This window comes from Formica exsecta, unplaced genomic scaffold, assembly GCF_003651465.1.
Source record: "Formica exsecta isolate Colony F162 unplaced genomic scaffold, ASM365146v1 scaffold2, whole genome shotgun sequence".
NCBI classification, from domain to species: Eukaryota; Metazoa; Arthropoda; class Insecta; order Hymenoptera; family Formicidae; genus Formica; species Formica exsecta.
In genome coordinates this window covers 4,537,181-4,555,818 of record NW_021849297.1, presented here as the reverse complement: position 1 = coordinate 4,555,818, position 18,638 = coordinate 4,537,181, and the positions used below count along the sequence as shown (strand labels likewise).

Below are 18,638 nucleotides of genomic sequence, written 5' to 3'. Positions count from 1 at the left end.
ATATATGTATATATATATATATATATATATACATATATATGTGAGGCAAGAAGCAATGTGCATGCGTATGTACATAGAACGCGCGAATCCAAATCGTGCACGCGGCCGTACATGACGTACGATTAACCTGACAATAACGCACGGTGTCATCGGGATGCCCGTACTTTAATGAGAACTTGGCACCCGTAAACCTGCAGCTTCTAAATTTATATTCGTGTCGCATGTCGGATTAAGATCTGTTCCACGTTCAATTAAAAATTCGTAAAGATTGTTTTTTGTTCCGAGAAACGCAAAGAATTATTTTCTCTCGAGATGATTTTATCTTACGACTTTTATATGCTGAGACAATGAATCTATTAGAAAATGTTTTTTCAAATTAATTTCCTGGCATTTTTTGGATTTAACTTATATTTATATTCACACAGATGAAGTATGAAAAGAATTTAAGCACAACGTGCATCGCATAGATAACACGCGTCAGCGCGAAAGCGTATCAAAGGTGTTATACGTGCGTTTAGGCAAAGTAATAGTTAGGCGCGCATACAATATAACGGCATGATGTGACGAGCGAGGGGCATGCGTTCCAACGCGGAAATAATACATACGCATAGTCGGCGTACGTTTGAGGGAGAACGGCAGAGAGTTCCACCCCATTGCAAATCCCGAGAATTACGTTCGTCGAAGCGTAAAACGCGCGGGTACTCCGTGAGATGCCGCGTAATTTGCTGGCCGGGATGTGCGTGTAAAAGCGGATTCCGCGCGGTAGACGCGACATTTCCGTTCCGCGGCGACGCGGAACGCGTTCTCGACCTGATGTACGGCACCTGGCGTATGACAGCGGTGATTCATTAGTTACCGAAAAGCCAACGAATCTCTATATCACCAATCCGACTAAAATTAAAAAGAGAGAGAGAGAGAAAAAGATGCTTACTCTCTTCCTTTCTGAAAAAAAAATCTATATTTTTTGTTATAACAATTTGAGTCATTATTCAAATATATTTCCATTTAAAATGTATGCGACACATAAAATATCCATTGTTTAAATTTAAAGTTATTTTGAACACATAAATATTCTAATGTCGATGTTAAAATTAAAAATATATAGATATATTCGAGAATAATTCACGTCACACGAGAATGCACTTACGGAAACCGAGCTGGTTAAGTAAACCAATTCGTCTCTTCCTACATTAGCGTAACGATTAGATAAGGACCACGGCGCGAACGCCTACCCTGTATCGGGACAATCTCCGGCTTACTATAATTTGTAAGCCTTCAGCCGTCGCGCGGATAAGAAAGATACATCTCTCCTCTGCCTTGTAATTACAGGTTTCCATTTAAACGGCCGTGCCGCGGGTTAGAGAACGCCCATTTGTCTTTAACTGGCGTCTAACAGACCACGTGTACAAGTATATCGAGGTTTCCTCACGCGCGGCCGAAAGCCGGGATAAATTCCGCGCGCGACTTTCTACGGTACGCGTCGTACACGTTAAACATCTATCTACGAAGAGGTGTGCCAGCTGCGACGCATTTACTTGCCGATAAAAATTTCGTTGCGCTTTTTTTTTGCCGTCGTAATCGTAAATTTGCTTACAATGAATTGTAAGCATAAATCACCGGCGCGGACAGACGCGGCGTAAATCACGCAATCGAACGTTCTACGGAGACTTTACTTACATCGCCGATTTCTCTTCTTTTTAACGTCTGTCTCTATGTCAAAACACGATGCCCCTTTTCTTTTCATAATCACGGACTATTAAATTATCACTTTGCGCAAAAAAAGTTCACGTTTGTTGGACTAACACGATATAAGAGAACGGAAGCGCGTCCGTCATAATAACTCGAAATCATCATCACTTTATGAACGGAAAAGCCAAGGAACTAGACTTCCTTCCGTTTGTCTGCTACGGGAGAATCTCAAGTAACGCGTGTTTATCACGACACCTACAACCTTACCCAATACGCTACCTACTACGTCGACAACGCATGTTGCTCGCCAGGCGATTCTTATCTCGAGCTCTCTCGAATCGCTTCTCCTCCACCTCGTTCTATCTTCCATCGCGAGGAGACAATAATTCACGCCAACGCTTTTCACTTTTCAGCTCATGACGTATCACTGCTATATATTTACCCACGATTATATTTAATGAATTCACATGATTTAATTAATACATATAATACATTGGTTTTTTAATTTCTCAGTTGGATATTCGACTTTATTTTTTTGCGAATACGGTTCTTGCGAGGCAGCACGAATTCGAAGCTGACCTGACACTTGACTCACATCCGTAAAGACAAATTTAATGCGTACAAGATCGAGCGCGCGGATCTTAAATGAGCAAGAAGTACGACAGATATAAAGGGATAGATAGAGAGTAAGAGGAAAGGCGCAAGAGAGTGACAGGCAAACGTAGTGAGAATGACACACTCGTTTCCATTTGAGCAATTTCAGTGCGACGCAAGGCCGAGACGGGACGAGACGGGACGAGACGAAGCCGAGCCATGCCACGGTTGTCTTGCCGTCATGGGGAAGAAAGCCGACGAAACGCCAGGAACAAAAGAGATGAGACAGGGCCTGTGGGGTGCGCGAGCTGTCACCTGCATTGTGTGTCGCCGGCATGTCTTCTCTCCCTTCCCTTCCTCCGCCCCTCCCCCCTCCTCTCCCGCCCCTTTTCTCTCTCCCGGCTCACCACTATTCCACGTGCGTCATCCGCACCACCGTTGCCGTCGCTGTCGCGGCTTCTCGGCTATCCTCGTCTCCTTTTCGCCGCCCGCTTTCGCAAGGACGACCGTCCTTCTTCAGCGCCTGGTTCTCGGGGATTCGATGCTCTCTCCCTACGGGGAAAGGGGGATGCAATAGCCGTCGGCGGTGTTCGTGTGCGCCGCAGCACGCCTAATCACTCTCGGGCGGGCGCGTCTGCTATTGAGATGTTTAATTAACTCCATTGTGATCCTCTTTTGGGCTGCGACACGCCGCAACGGCCCGATTATCGTCGGGCTCGAGGACAAGGGTTTACTCTCGGCTCAATCTCGGACATTTTTGTGTAGCGCTCGTTCAGTTAAATCCAACGGCGCAGTCGGTTATGTCAATGAAATTGAGTGCGTTCGCAAAACAACGCGCGGATCTCTCATTGTCTGGTAATATAATATAAACAAAAGACAGATTAAAATTTTAGAAAATGAATCTTTCACACATCTACGTTAAATAAAATTTTTTCACGTCATGTATTATTTTTACGATATTGTTTATTTATAGTGTGTTACAAATTTTATCTCATCATAGATAATGTCACATAATATAATGTCAACTGTAGGATCATTCGAAATATCGCATGCTTGAGAAAAAAGCAAATAGATTGCTAGTTATGTGAAACTACATGCACATTGCCAGGAGCAATCAAGTGATGAGGATTGTATTGATAATTCCATACGTGATGCTTCAGCTTCTTCTCTGAGTCGGCCGGTAAAATCCCGGGAACGACGAAGTGCTGCAGCGATTGCTGCTGATGGTGTACAACTGGTCTGATTGGTTGGCTTTTGTAAATGTTGGATACAATCGATTGCTCCTTGCGAACAATTGGCACTGCAGCCTGTTGCTTGTAAACGCCCTTGTAAATATTTGACGCTACTGAGTGCGCCTTGAAAACAGTCGATTGTTGCTTGCGAATGTTCTGTACGAGGGGCTCTTGCTTGAGAACAGTTGGAAGGACGATTTTTTTCTGGTAGATGTCCGATATCACAGGCATTTTCTTATAAACCGTCGCTACAACTGGCTCTTTTCTAATTATTGGCACAATCGGTTTGTTCTTATAAAGGCTAGATATCGTTGGAGCTTGATCAATATTAGAGCGGGCCAATATATCACCATGAAAGATGTTAGTGCCGAATTCCCACTTGACGCCGTTCTTGTAAGAGGATGACAATCGCTGTACTTGCCCAGCGCTCAATGCAAAAAGAATAATCAGAACAACGAGCGGCTTCATATTGTCAAAAAATCTTCTCTTACTTTTAGAAGACTTGTAGAAGGCTCAGAAACCGTACAAACGATAGTTGGAGACTATTCTGCGATTTGCGGATCGACGGTGGCGTTTAAATAGTGCTCCGAGGAATGCAGCGATATGGTGATCATTGTGGATGAATTATTTTGTTTCTCCAAATAATAAGAAAGAAAACGAGCAGAACCATTTCTTTTCGTATTCTAATCGTCTATTTAATTCGCATAAGCGCAGAAGGATAGAAAAATAGAATGATTTGATGAGTTTGCAATGGCGTAGCTATATAATCCGTTTAATTTTAATGAGGAAAAGTAAAAATGTATATTATTTTCTTTATAATGTTTTTACGTAATGTTCCCTTCAAATTGAAAATTACGAAATGTCAAAGAGATCGTGTCAATTATTTTTTCATATATTTATCGTACATATAACATAATTACAGCGCAATAAATTATACTTTTTGATATTCTAAGTTAGCGCCATAAGAACCTAATGTATCGCTTGTAAATAAATGTCAAACGCGCCGAAACACATGAGAGGATGAGAATGTTTGATTGATTATGCATAATCAAATCTACGTGAAATATTTTGTCTATATCCCTCGCATAACATAACATCGCGCCATTGGACGAGCAGAGCGAATATGTTGTAAATTTCTCGCAGGCCAGGTCTTGTCGCGCTAGCTTATTCGGCCGCGATCCAACAACGACCAACAAACTGCCGGTTCGTATATTTTAAGAGTCGATACTGCTGGTAGACGTATTATTTCTCGTGCATTTTGAATGCACGACCGCACTGCCCGTGCGGGCGCATCGAAAATCGGATACTGGTTTTCACAGCGGATCGCGGGCGTCGTTTAGATACGAACGTCATTTTGTATTCAAAGATCGGAATGTGCACTCTCTCGGCTCTCGGTCATATTTATTTTCGTATTATTTCGCTTTATCTTTATTTGCGTGTTTAGGTGTGCTAAACGGCCGCCGATGGCGAACGTGGCCTGCAACGCTCGATGCCAAATCGCAAAACTTGGATACGACAATAACGTTTTGATCGCTCACATATCCCGCGAAAAGATACGAACATCTAAACTACCTTCGTGCAATATAAGCCTCGACTTATAGTACGTCAATATCAGACGATAACAGATATATTTGTGACCTGTATTTTATTGCTAACATAAATTTTGAATCATCATTGACTATAATAAAGTTTTTATATTTGTTATTTACATGATAAATATCATAATGATTCTCGCTATTGAGCGAACAGTCATATTTTGAAAAAAAATATTTGTTTACACCCAGCCTTAAGGTGATATTTATCGCAATCTCGAGAAGAAATCGCTAGTTCCGCGATCGTAAATTTGAGCGATGCGACGAGATCGTTCATTTATGATTTATACGACGGCGTTTGAATTAGAAAAACCTCTTAACTTAGGTATTGCCACATGCCTGAATATGTAATTACGACGTGACGGAGTTATTAATCGCGTTAAGATAGAACCGAGTAAGAAAAAGAGAGAGAAAGAGAATTATTAAGGATCGAAGATATAATGACGTTATGCCCGTGTTGTCGAGTCTCGTATTTTTTTTCCACTATTGCGGCTTATCCGCATCGTTTATCAATAATAGATTTGATAAATGTCAATGCGCAGTAAAAATAAAATATAAATGTAAGCAACGATGCAAGCACATACAGTATTTTACTTCAAGTTACGAAAGTATATTTGCATCTAGTCGATGCTTAAGAGAGAGAATAGATGTAAGAAACTGACAATAAGAATATTAATAGTGTTCTCACATTTGAGATAATGATTCATAGAGAAGTGGAATTTATATTCAGTTACTAAATAATACCGAAATTATGTTACGAATAATATAACTACAATGTTTCTTTTTCCTCTCTCTTACTCATTGCGACATTTATATTACCATAATATAACGCATTTCATAAATGTTTTTCTCGGGCATAAAATGTAAACGTAAGTAGTCTCATAATTTCGCGATATTATGCAACAACACATATGTTGAAAAATTTTAATACGATTTTATGCTAAATTTTGCATTTATTTGTTAAATCCTTATGTTATTATAATTGTCCGTTAATATATAGATTCTTGATAAATTGGAATGTATATTTTTAAAATACCAGATTTAAAATATAGTCGAAATGAATAGAAAGATCAAATTTTAAACTAAAAACCTATTTCGTCAGGTTCTTCATTAATAAAATATTTAATGACTAGCTCTATTAATATGATAAATATATCTGTGAACATTCTTGACAATCTACATAAATCTTATAATATATGCTTGCTTACATGCGATAAATATAATTCATGCTGTACAAAACTAATATAATATACGAGACATAAAATGTGATATACACATAAATATGTTATTTACAAACTGGATGGAGAAATAATATATGTGAGTGGTAGTAATGAAAAATAAAAATTACATGTACGGGATACAAAAATTACATAGGCAATAATATTTTACAGATAAACACGCATGTTTGCGGATCTCTGAGTTATTAATCGTTATTATTTACGAGATATCCGTTACTTATGTTCAATTTTCTAACAATGTGCCATTACTCGCGCGTCTGGCCTTCGTCTATATGTCCTCTCTCTTTCTTCCAGCAATATTGTTCCCAGTAATGTTCACATATTGCGATACGTAGCGAGCGTAACTGTCGGTATTTCGCGATCGTTAAGCAAGTAAATGTGTGTACGTTACGTGTATAGGACCCCCTCCCTACGTATACGTATACGAAGCATCCAGCTGCCTCGTAAAAAGTCAAACGTATTACGCGTCCGCGCCGCGGCTCCGGCCACGTTGACATTTTGTGTATAAGCACGCAATATAATTAGCAGCCATAACCATAAATAAGATAATTTGCATGTATTTTGTATAATAAAGCTATTTTACGCCGAGGCACGAATCTCGTGCTTTACGGTTGCCGGTGTTGTGTGTGTATGTCGAGAGAAAAATATCTTTTCTCTCTCTCTCTCTCTTTCTAGATATACCCCGTGCCGGCTGCGGCTTTGGCTGCGGCGAAGTGGAAACGAGAACACCGATCCGCGTTTTCGGTTCGCCGCCGGCCACCTTCAAGATTTATAAACTGCGATTAGCTGGAAACAATTTCTTGCGCTTTCCAAGCGTCGATTCTCTTTTACTCATGGAATATCTGCTGATTGTAAAGTTTATTCGAAACAATAGATTATATATATTAGGCAATTTCTCTATAAAATGTATTCCCTTCCAATTATTGTACGTTTGTCAAAAAATTTACTAAGAGATTTCTATTTTTTCCAAATAATTTAGAAAGTTAGAATCCTCACAGTAGATTTAAAAAATTTTTAAGACGATACAGTTTGAACAAAAATGATACGGTTTTTGTGCATCAAGTCTTAAGAAAGTTGAAGATACAACAATCCTGACGCGTTAACAGGACTATGGCCATTATATAATTGAGATGTAACTCGAATACAACATTAGCATAACGAATCTCGGCCCGGGGGAAAAAAAACTTAAGACGTTACCCAACAAATAACTTTGGACGTCTCAGCGGTATCCGATCTCGTCGCTGCAGCAGAATAACTGTAATGCATCGTACACAGACAAGGATACATAAATTTTCGTTGAACGACGGAGTTGTGGAGTACGTAGCTACGCCATTGCGGAACAAGAGAGCCAAGCATTCGAGCAGTAAGACTGGCTTCGGTGTGCGGCCAGAAACAGTTCCTCGCCTAGCATACAAATGAAGAGTATAAACATGTCGTCATTATCTGCCGGATTTATAACATGGATACACCCAGGCTTGACGCACAGGTGGCTCGACAGTGGTTGCCATTTCGAATCCCGACGACCGGTTTCTCATCGCGCTTCTCGATATTAAGGCTATTGAGATCGCAAGTTTAAGACAAATTATTATATATTCCGTTAATAATAGCCTTTTAGAGAAAAGAGATTTTGTTTTCTTGTTAGATACGCGAGCTATAAGCGAAATCGTAAGGCTTGATCGTCTAAAGATATTTTATAACAGTAATTTCTCGTTTCGAGAGGTATACATTAGTAGTATTGCAAGCATATTTTTATATATAACAGTAACTATATTTATCATTGCAGTCTCTCATATATAGAACTTAATGTCATGCACTAATAGTAACTTGCTAATAATAGTTCTTGGAGTAAAACCGCGAAATAAATTCTACATCGAGATAGTTCCCATAAAATCTTAGACTAGATTTTGCGGGATAAAAGAGAAACATACACAAATGTGAAGGAAGAACGGTATTATACTGCCATATTGATCGCACGGTGAAATGCCTGAAAACTGAAATACATCTACGCTCAAGAGGGATATTGCGTAATTCGCAGTGCGGGCTCGCGGTGATAAAAAAAGTGGCACTTGATATTTGCAATTGAAATCGACAACATCGACAAAATGGAAGCCGCGGTAACTATTTGCCGGGGCTGTTGAAACGGAGAGCCTGGCGGGCGTGCAAAATTTTTAATGTAATTTACTTTCGCGCCATGACGTAAGCATCCTACTGGTATCGACATTTCCACGAGTGGGCGAAAGAGAAATTTGTGTGAGTGTCGAATGCAGTATTATATAGCCGTGGCAATTTACTGCGCGCCGTTACATACTATTTACAGCGCAATTTACTACGCGCGTTACAGAGTGCAACGTTACAAGAAAGCAACATATGTACGTCGTTATATTTTCTCGACTAATAATTTATACGCACCGCGCGCGAAACTTTGTTTAAAACACTTCTTTCGGCATATACACGTCCTATCTCCGCGTACTCTGCGACTTTCCCTTCCCCCGTCTTCCTAAAGTAATTTATAGAAACATTAATGAGTCGCAAGTTAGCGTGAGAAAGAGTCCCGTACCGTCTAAATCACGCTAAAGTTTTAATCTTTTTTCGGCGCCTCATTATGGGCATACATCTTTCTCGTTTTTTTTTTTTTGTAATAAATATATATGTACGAAACTTGTCTTAAAATCATTCGTTCTTTGATCTCTCGATGCGCGGCGTCAGGTACCGGACGTAATCATAACTCGAAATGCCGAGATATCGTGCTTCTGCGCCTGACGCGCAAGGCAAAGCGGCAATTAGCCGAACGACGTCTCCATCAGCACTCAGCCCGATACGTGTTGCTTCATTAGGAGATAATGAAGCTACCGCTCGAGTTAATAATTTCCTGTAAAGATCCATAATTATATACAACGCGATAGAGTGGGTGAAATGCGGGAGGTGGCGAAATAACGATCCGAATGTTAATTGAGGCCGCGATAAATAAGTGCTTTCGCCGCCATTGCTATCAGCATCATCGAAAAGCCAAGTCATATTCTGGCTCGCCTTGTATCAGCTTAAGAGATGTAGAGATATTGTGGCGATAGAACGACGCGATCGCGTGAGTCACTTAAAATCCATCAAACTTTATATCGATAAATATCATTTTCGTTCGCTCTTTAATGAAAATTATTAAAACACATAACGCAAGGTGCGGATATTTTTTTTCGTACACGGAGAGTAATCGTTATACGGTACTGCTGAGGAAACTAAAATTCCAAACATGCGACGAGGATATTAAAAGGAGGACGCGAGAGAATAGTCCAAGTGGAAAAACCAGATTCACATGGAATCTTCTGCGCGTACTGGTGACGAGCGTTAAGCACACACATTAAGATCTCATAACCATTAATGTGGCTGTACAGTCATTTTTATAGGCCGCCGTAACAGAAATTCGAAATAGGCTGAATCCCCGTCATGACCGTTCGTCGCGCGCGTGTTTGCCGTGGTATTATGAAAAGGGGGGAGGCGAGAAAAATATGGGGGATGAAAAATAAGAGTCAGCCCGCGCGCGCGGAAGCCTTCCTCCGCAGATTTTTCGTGACAAGATAAGCCACGTCCTGTTTACTCTGGACTGCCGTGGCGTACGAAGATGCTCGTTAAGCCTTTTAGTGCCGGCGTATCGCGCGAGCGCCCACAAAGTCGTATATCACCCGGGGGTACCTCGGTTTGTGCCGGTACCTTAACTCGTTGCACACACGGAAACACTCGTGCACAGGAGACAACGAGTCTGCGTCGGGCACTGATAGATCTCTTACAACCCTCATTTCTCATCGGTTACATATCAAATATATCGTCTGTTGTTTACATGTGGACGTTAAAGGAAATCTTACTAAACATTTCCAAATTGCATGCGCCACATTTTTTTTTTTTTTTTTTGGCAAATGGATTGATCACATAATTCTCTTTAAAATAAATTATATATAACATTCTGTAATAATTTCTTAAACATGTTACAGTTAACACATACCTTTTGTATGCCACTCTTATATAAAAAAAAAGCAACTGTCATAGATTTTATATCATATAGTAGTTGCAACTATGAAAATGTCATGAAGAATAAATTACGAAAAGAGGAGAGAAACACATAGTGTGGAGAGAATTATTGATATCATCGTGGATATCACAAATCAGCGCAGACGTACTGTCTAGATAAATATGTATGATGCATCAAAAGGGGATGGCTTGGCTGGCCCATTACAGATGGAGATTTCGCGATCAACGCTGTATTACGAGTCGTCATTAATACAAGGGAAGAGCGCAAGATGGAGGGAAATACTCTCCTGGGCTGTACTCTCCTTGCGAACCACAAGATCCAGGATCCGATATACCGGACTTGAGGTGAGGTACGAAGCAATAACTGGTCATGTCGCCCAGTAATTCAGTAGCCAATTAGTTAGACGGCGGCGGGAGAGTTGGCGAAGATGTCTATCTGGTCTTGTACAGGGATGAGGGAGGGGTGAAAGGGGCGCCATCGTGTTGTTGCAGCTTCCTGCATGTAGGTTTCACCTACACCAGCGCGCGCGCTTTCATCCATTCATACAAGAACATCCCCGCGTGTAGAAATACGACTTGAAACACCGCGGTGTGCCGGTGAGAGACCCCTCACAAAAGACACGCGTGTATCTGTTGGAAACCGATCTTTCCCTAACCCGAACCTGATCTATCGGCCATGCCCGAACACAAATCTATCGTTTCTCTGAATAAGATCGACCTGATACATTCTAGCGCGGCGCTCGTTAAGATTATCGATTTACGCGAGCGCAGGATTTTACAACGTAAAAAATTTTTAATAAATTATTAAACTTTGCAGTATTCTACGTACTTTCCTTTGTTATAACAACAGCTTTTTACATCGAATCGAAATTGGTTTTCTATCACACGTCGGCTTTGAATCTTCCGCTACCGGACAACGATATTTGTCGTCTCGCGCGAGGCGAGTAATAAGTTGACTCATCGGATCCGATTCAACACCGCACAGTGCGACACGGCAGTTTTCCCGAATTTAAGAACGTGGATTTCAATTAGCCGAGAGAGAAAGAGAGAGAAAAAAAACAGTCTAGAGGCAAGCGGTCGGCACCCGATAAAATAACGAGGAGCCAAGCCCTCACACGAGCAAGTCCAAGAGAAGTAAACCCACACTTTCTTGGCTCTGGGTGAATTATGCTCTCCCCGGACCATAACTTACCCACACGGAGTTAATGCGTGCTTGTGCAATCCCGCCTGCCACGGTCCGGCCTACCTGGGCTAATGAGTAGGTGTTTGTTGGACATTCTGACACGTTTTACGACTCACCAGATTACTTCTCCCCTGCTCCGATAGATAGAGCCAACGGCTGCGGGCAGCCAGCAGCCGTTGGCTGTTGCCAGCACCGCGAACAAAGATTGGAATAGGACAGTTGATTTACTACGGACAGCCGGCGCGATTTCATTCGAGGGATACGCCTGGTATCGCCTCGTTCGTTACTCTCGTAGCCTCGTCGATCTTCCGAGCGATTTAACTCTGGCCAAGTCGCCCAACGAACCGATGAAAAAATATTCGTCCATAGCAGAAAACCAACAATCGTTTTTCAATCGAGCTACTTACGCGAGAAGAAAAATATTTTGCATATTTACCAAAAAAAATAAAAATAAAAAAATTACACGGCGTGTCAGATGATGCTTCCACAATCGATAAAAATCTCATTTCTAAAAATTCATGTATCATATATTAGAAACTCTAGAATAAGATAAAGTCATCTATTGAATAAAAGACACGCAGAGTTCATTATGTCTTAATTGAAAAAGATTTCTTAAGTGATCGATCGTAATCGGGATACGTGCCTTGAGGCGATCAGCAGCCGTCAATCGTTATCGCTGCCAACAAAAGATTAGAATAGTACAATTGATTTACTACAGGTGAGCAACGCGCTTTCATACCGGAGGATACCGTCTCGCTCGTTACTCTTTGGGCCTTGTCGAATGATATCGGCTCGTCGATCTGCCGAAGGATTAAAAATTACGATTGATGCTGATTTACTGCCGCGTTACCTCGTACCTCGCGATTCGCGAAAATCCCTCGTATATATTCCCGCCTGACAATGCCGTCGCATTGATCTTCCTTTATGCGTGCCCCAATGCAACGGCTCGCAGAACGATGCATCTTATTTATCCGCAACGTATTTCGTCAAGTCACGAAATGTACGACTTCCACTAACGTTTCTGGCAACGTTACACAAAAATACACTCTTAGAGGCGAGTCAATTAAAAGAGCATTGTGCTATTAAAAAAAAGAATTTGACGATAAATTGTACGATAAATATAATACGTAAAATAAAACATGAAATACTTGGAATGATTTCATGTCATTTATATCGATTATATTATTTCTTTAATCTTGTGCAATGTTAAATTGAAGATCATTATTGCAGAATCTCTCTTGTTTCCTTTCCGGAATAATATTATTTCGAGAGACCGTCAGCTATATGTACTAGAAATCACAGATAGCCATCGCAGATACCGTAATAAATTCTGTGTAACATCAATTTTCGCGAAATTGTAAACATCTCCGGCTTGGACTTTAAAAGCTTGCAATCGCCTTTATCGGTTGGTTATCTGATTTTCGGAACTCATCTAAATAATTGTAAATAGACCCTCGCGCGCGCGGACAGCGTTCTTTTTAGTATTTTCTCCTTATCGAGATCCTTACGACAGTTCGCCGAAGGAAGGTAGGCGCGTTAACGTTGGATGCGCTATTTCGGTTCGCGCCGTATCCGCTCGTAAAAGTCGCCCAAGGCGTGGGCATCCATCCTAATTAACAACCATGGAACCAGGTACGGGACCATCTGATACCAGGCCGAGAGTATAATCCGCTCGTTACCAACACGAAGCCCCACACGGACAAGCACTCTTTACCACCGTAAAGCGCCTCTTCGGATCCTCTTCCAGTTTCGACGCGATAGGCATGGCGCCTTCGGACGGTAATGGAAGAGGAGGACCGACGGAGATTCGACACTCTCGACATCCTGGAACATTCTTTTTTGTTCTTCGGCTATAATAAACGTATTTTTTTACGAACGTGTGATAAAAGTAAATGAGCAGTTTCCATTATAATCTCCTTTATCTAATTGCAGAGAGAAAGATATATATACCTAATATATAAGTTTTTCTCACATATATTATAGTATATAGGTATATTATATTGTTTGAAAAATAGAATATACGTTCGCTGATTCTGATGCTAAATATAAACCGCTATGTATACATCACGTTTAATACAATTAATCTTGGCAATGGACGTATGATTTATAACGCAGGATGTAATTTTCATATTTTTATAGCGCGATGTCTTGGTAATTTTATAATGCGCTGCGCATTCTTATATGTTCTCACACGTAACGCGTGATGTGTAGAAAACACTGACATTATATTGTGAATGAATAGCGGTATAAGTTTCAAGTATAATTATGCAGTTCTTTTCTCACGTTTTGATGTTATCGCATTCGTTACTGCCGCAGATTGCAGAACGAATGTAATTTTTAATATGATACTGAATACGCAACTTTACAAACACATTGCGTGTACACAATCAGTGAGATACAAATATACATACATACATACATACATACATACATACATACATACATACATACATACATACATACATACATACATACATACATACATACATACATACATACATACATACATACATACATACATACATACATACATACATACATACATACATACATACATACATACATACATACATACATACATACATACATACATACATACATACATACATACATACATACATACATACATACATACATACATACAAACATACATACATACATACATACATACATACATACATACATACATACATACATACATACATACATACATACATACATACATACATACATACATACATACATACATACATACATACATACATACATACATACATACATACATACATACATACATACATACATACATACATACATACATACATACATACATACATACATACATACATACATACATACATACATACATACATACATACATACATACATACATACATACATACATACATACATACATACATACATACATACATACATACATACATACATACATACATACATACATACATACATACATACATACATACATACATACATACATACATACATACATACATACATACATACATACATACATACATACATACATACATACATACATACATACATACATACATACATACATACATACATACATACATACATACATACATACATACATACATACATACATACATACATACATACATACATACATACATACATACATACATACATACATACATACATACATACATACATACATACATACATACATACATACATACATACATACATACATACATACATACATACATACATACATACATACATACATACATACATACATACATTCTCGGATTCGCACACAGCCGAGTAAACAAGATTGAGAAGATATACCGATGCAGCCTACGCAGTTAGACTAACCACATTGTAATAAATTCCTCTGGCATATATCTCGCGGTCTTGATTTACGCGAGCGATTCGATGGAAATGACATGAAGCATATAGTGTTGCTAAGATCGTTTTTCTCGGCTCGATTTATCGCGCGTTGCGATACGCATACCACGCAAATCAACCACGAACGATGCTGTAGCGTTTCTTTCGACACGATCAAAGATATCTCCGATAGACGACAACTCGACAGTCGCCACAGCATTCAGCAAGCGATAGAGAGTATAAATTATTGTGCGTCAGTGATAATAACAAATGTACATTTCAAATGTTTTCCATTAACATTAAGGTTAGCGTAAATATTTATCATGCAATGCCATCTTTTATCTAAATTAATGTAGAAATCTGGACGAATCGAAAGCAATATGACACAAGTATCCATGTGGGGCGTACTCGAATCAAGCCTAAATAATCGAAAACAAGGTAGAAACGATGCCATGTCACATCAGTGCACGATTCACTCTCTCGTCTTCTAATAAAAATTGCTCCCATCGCTACTGTCCCGGCAATACCGGATTTACTTGATCGAGCGTACCGAAATAAAGTGAAACAAGGTGCGCGCGGCTGAGGCGCAGTTAAAAACAAAGATACAAACTACCGAGAGGCTCTTTCCCTAACCCGAACCTGATCTATCGGCCATGCCCGAACACAAATCTATCGTTTCTCTGAATAAGATCGACCTGATACATTCTAGCGCGGCGCTCGTTAAGATTATCGATTTACGCGAGCGCAGGATTTTACAACGTAAAAAATTTTTAATAAATTATTAAACTTTGCAGTATTCTACGTACTTTCCTTTGTTATAACAACAGCTTTTTACATCGAATCGAAATTGGTTTTCTATCACACGTCGGCTTTGAATCTTCCGCTACCGGACAACGATATTTGTCGTCTCGCGCGAGGCGAGTAATAAGTTGACTCATCGGATCCGATTCAACACCGCACAGTGCGACACGGCAGTTTTCCCGAATTTAAGAACGTGGATTTCAATTAGCCGAGAGAGAAAGAGAGAGAAAAAAAACAGTCTAGAGGCAAGCGGTCGGCACCCGATAAAATAACGAGGAGCCAAGCCCTCACACGAGCAAGTCCAAGAGAAGTAAACCCACACTTTCTTGGCTCTGGGTGAATTATGCTCTCCCCGGACCATAACTTACCCACACGGAGTTAATGCGTGCTTGTGCAATCCCGCCTGCCACGGTCCGGCCTACCTGGGCTAATGAGTAGGTGTTTGTTGGACATTCTGACACGTTTTACGACTCACCAGATTACTTCTCCCCTGCTCCGATAGATAGAGCCAACGGCTGCGGGCAGCCAGCAGCCGTTGGCTGTTGCCAGCACCGCGAACAAAGATTGGAATAGGACAGTTGATTTACTACGGACAGCCGGCGCGATTTCATTCGAGGGATACGCCTGGTATCGCCTCGTTCGTTACTCTCGTAGCCTCGTCGATCTTCCGAGCGATTTAACTCTGGCCAAGTCGCCCAACGAACCGATAAAAAAATATTCGTCCATAGCAGAAAACCAACAATCGTTTTTCAATCGAGCTACTTACGCGAGAAGAAAAATATTTTGCATATTTACCAAAAAAAATAAAAATAAAAAAATTACACGGCGTGTCAGATGATGCTTCCACAATCGATAAAAATCTCATTTCTAAAAATTCATGTATCATATATTAGAAACTCTAGAATAAGATAAAGTCATCTATTGAATAAAAGACACGCAGAGTTCATTATGTCTTAATTGAAAAAGATTTCTTAAGTGATCGATCGTAATCGGGATACGTGCCTTGAGGCGATCAGCAGCCGTCAATCGTTATCGCTGCCAACAAAAGATTAGAATAGTACAATTGATTTACTACAGGTGAGCAACGCGCTTTCATACCGGAGGATACCGTCTCGCTCGTTACTCTTTGGGCCTTGTCGAATGATATCGGCTCGTCGATCTGCCGAAGGATTAAAAATTACGATTGATGCTGATTTACTGCCGCGTTACCTCGTACCTCGCGATTCGCGAAAATCCCTCGTATATATTCCCGCCTGACAATGCCGTCGCATTGATCTTCCTTTATGCGTGCCCCAATGCAACGGCTCGCAGAACGATGCATCTTATTTATCCGCAACGTATTTCGTCAAGTCACGAAATGTACGACTTCCACTAACGTTTCTGGCAACGTTACACAAAAATACACTCTTAGAGGCGAGTCAATTAAAAGAGCATTGTGCTATTAAAAAAAAGAATTTGACGATAAATTGTACGATAAATATAATACGTAAAATAAAACATGAAATACTTGGAATGATTTCATGTCATTTATATCGATTATATTATTTCTTTAATCTTGTGCAATGTTAAATTGAAGATCATTATTGCAGAATCTCTCTTGTTTCCTTTCCGGAATAATATTATTTCGAGAGACCGTCAGCTATATGTACTAGAAATCACAGATAGCCATCGCAGATACCGTAATAAATTCTGTGTAACATCAATTTTCGCGAAATTGTAAACATCTCCGGCTTGGACTTTAAAAGCTTGCAATCGCCTTTATCGGTTGGTTATCTGATTTTCGGAACTCATCTAAATAATTGTAAATAGACCCTCGCGCGCGCGGACAGCGTTCTTTTTAGTATTTTCTCCTTATCGAGATCCTTACGACAGTTCGCCGAAGGAAGGTAGGCGCGTTAACGTTGGATGCGCTATTTCGGTTCGCGCCGTATCCGCTCGTAAAAGTCGCCCAAGGCGTGGGCATCCATCCTAATTAACAACCATGGAACCAGGTACGGGACCATCTGATACCAGGCCGAGAGTATAATCCGCTCGTTACCAACACGAAGCCCCACACGGACAAGCACTCTTTACCACCGTAAAGCGCCTCTTCGGATCCTCTTCCAGTTTCGACGCGATAGGCATGGCGCCTTCGGACGGTAATGGAAGAGGAGGACCGACGGAGATTCGACACTCTCGACATCCTGGAACATTCTTTTTTGTTCTTCGGCTATAATAAACGTATTTTTTTACGAACGTGTGATAAAAGTAAATGAGCAGTTTCCATTATAATCTCCTTTATCTAATTGCAGAGAGAAAGATATATATACCTAATATATAAGTTTTTCTCACATATATTATAGTATATAGGTATATTATATTGTTTGAAAAATAGAATATACGTTCGCTGATTCTGATGCTAAATATAAACCGCTATGTATACATCACGTTTAATACAATTAATCTTGGCAATGGACGTATGATTTATAACGCAGGATGTAATTTTCATATTTTTATAGCGCGATGTCTTGGTAATTTTATAATGCGCTGCGCATTCTTATATGTTCTCACACGTAACGCGTGATGTGTAGAAAACACTGACATTATATTGTGAATGAATAGCGGTATAAGTTTCAAGTATAATTATGCAGTTCTTTTCTCACGTTTTGATGTTATCGCATTCGTTACTGCCGCAGATTGCAGTAATTTTTTAATTTTTAATATGATACTGAATACGCAACTTTACAAACACATTGCGTGTACACAATCAGTGAGATACAAATATACATACATACATACATACATACATACATACATACATACATACATACATACATACATTCTCGGATTCGCACACAGCCGAGTAAACAAGATTGAGAAGATATACCGATGCAGCCTACGCAGTTAGACTAACCACATTGTAATAAATTCCTCT

The 18,638-nt window shown here is 40.0% G+C and overlaps 1 protein-coding gene across 1 annotated transcript; it reads right to left on the bottom strand.

The window, feature by feature from the left end:
• Positions 1–3,359: 3,359 nt before the first annotated feature.
• On the bottom strand, positions 3,360–4,579 carry LOC115234438. Its single transcript, XM_029805512.1, has one exon. The coding sequence runs from the start codon at positions 3,981–3,983 to the stop codon at positions 3,360–3,362; it is 624 nt and encodes a 207-aa protein (XP_029661372.1). The 5' UTR covers positions 3,984–4,579.
• Positions 4,580–18,638: the final 14,059 nt, after the last annotated feature.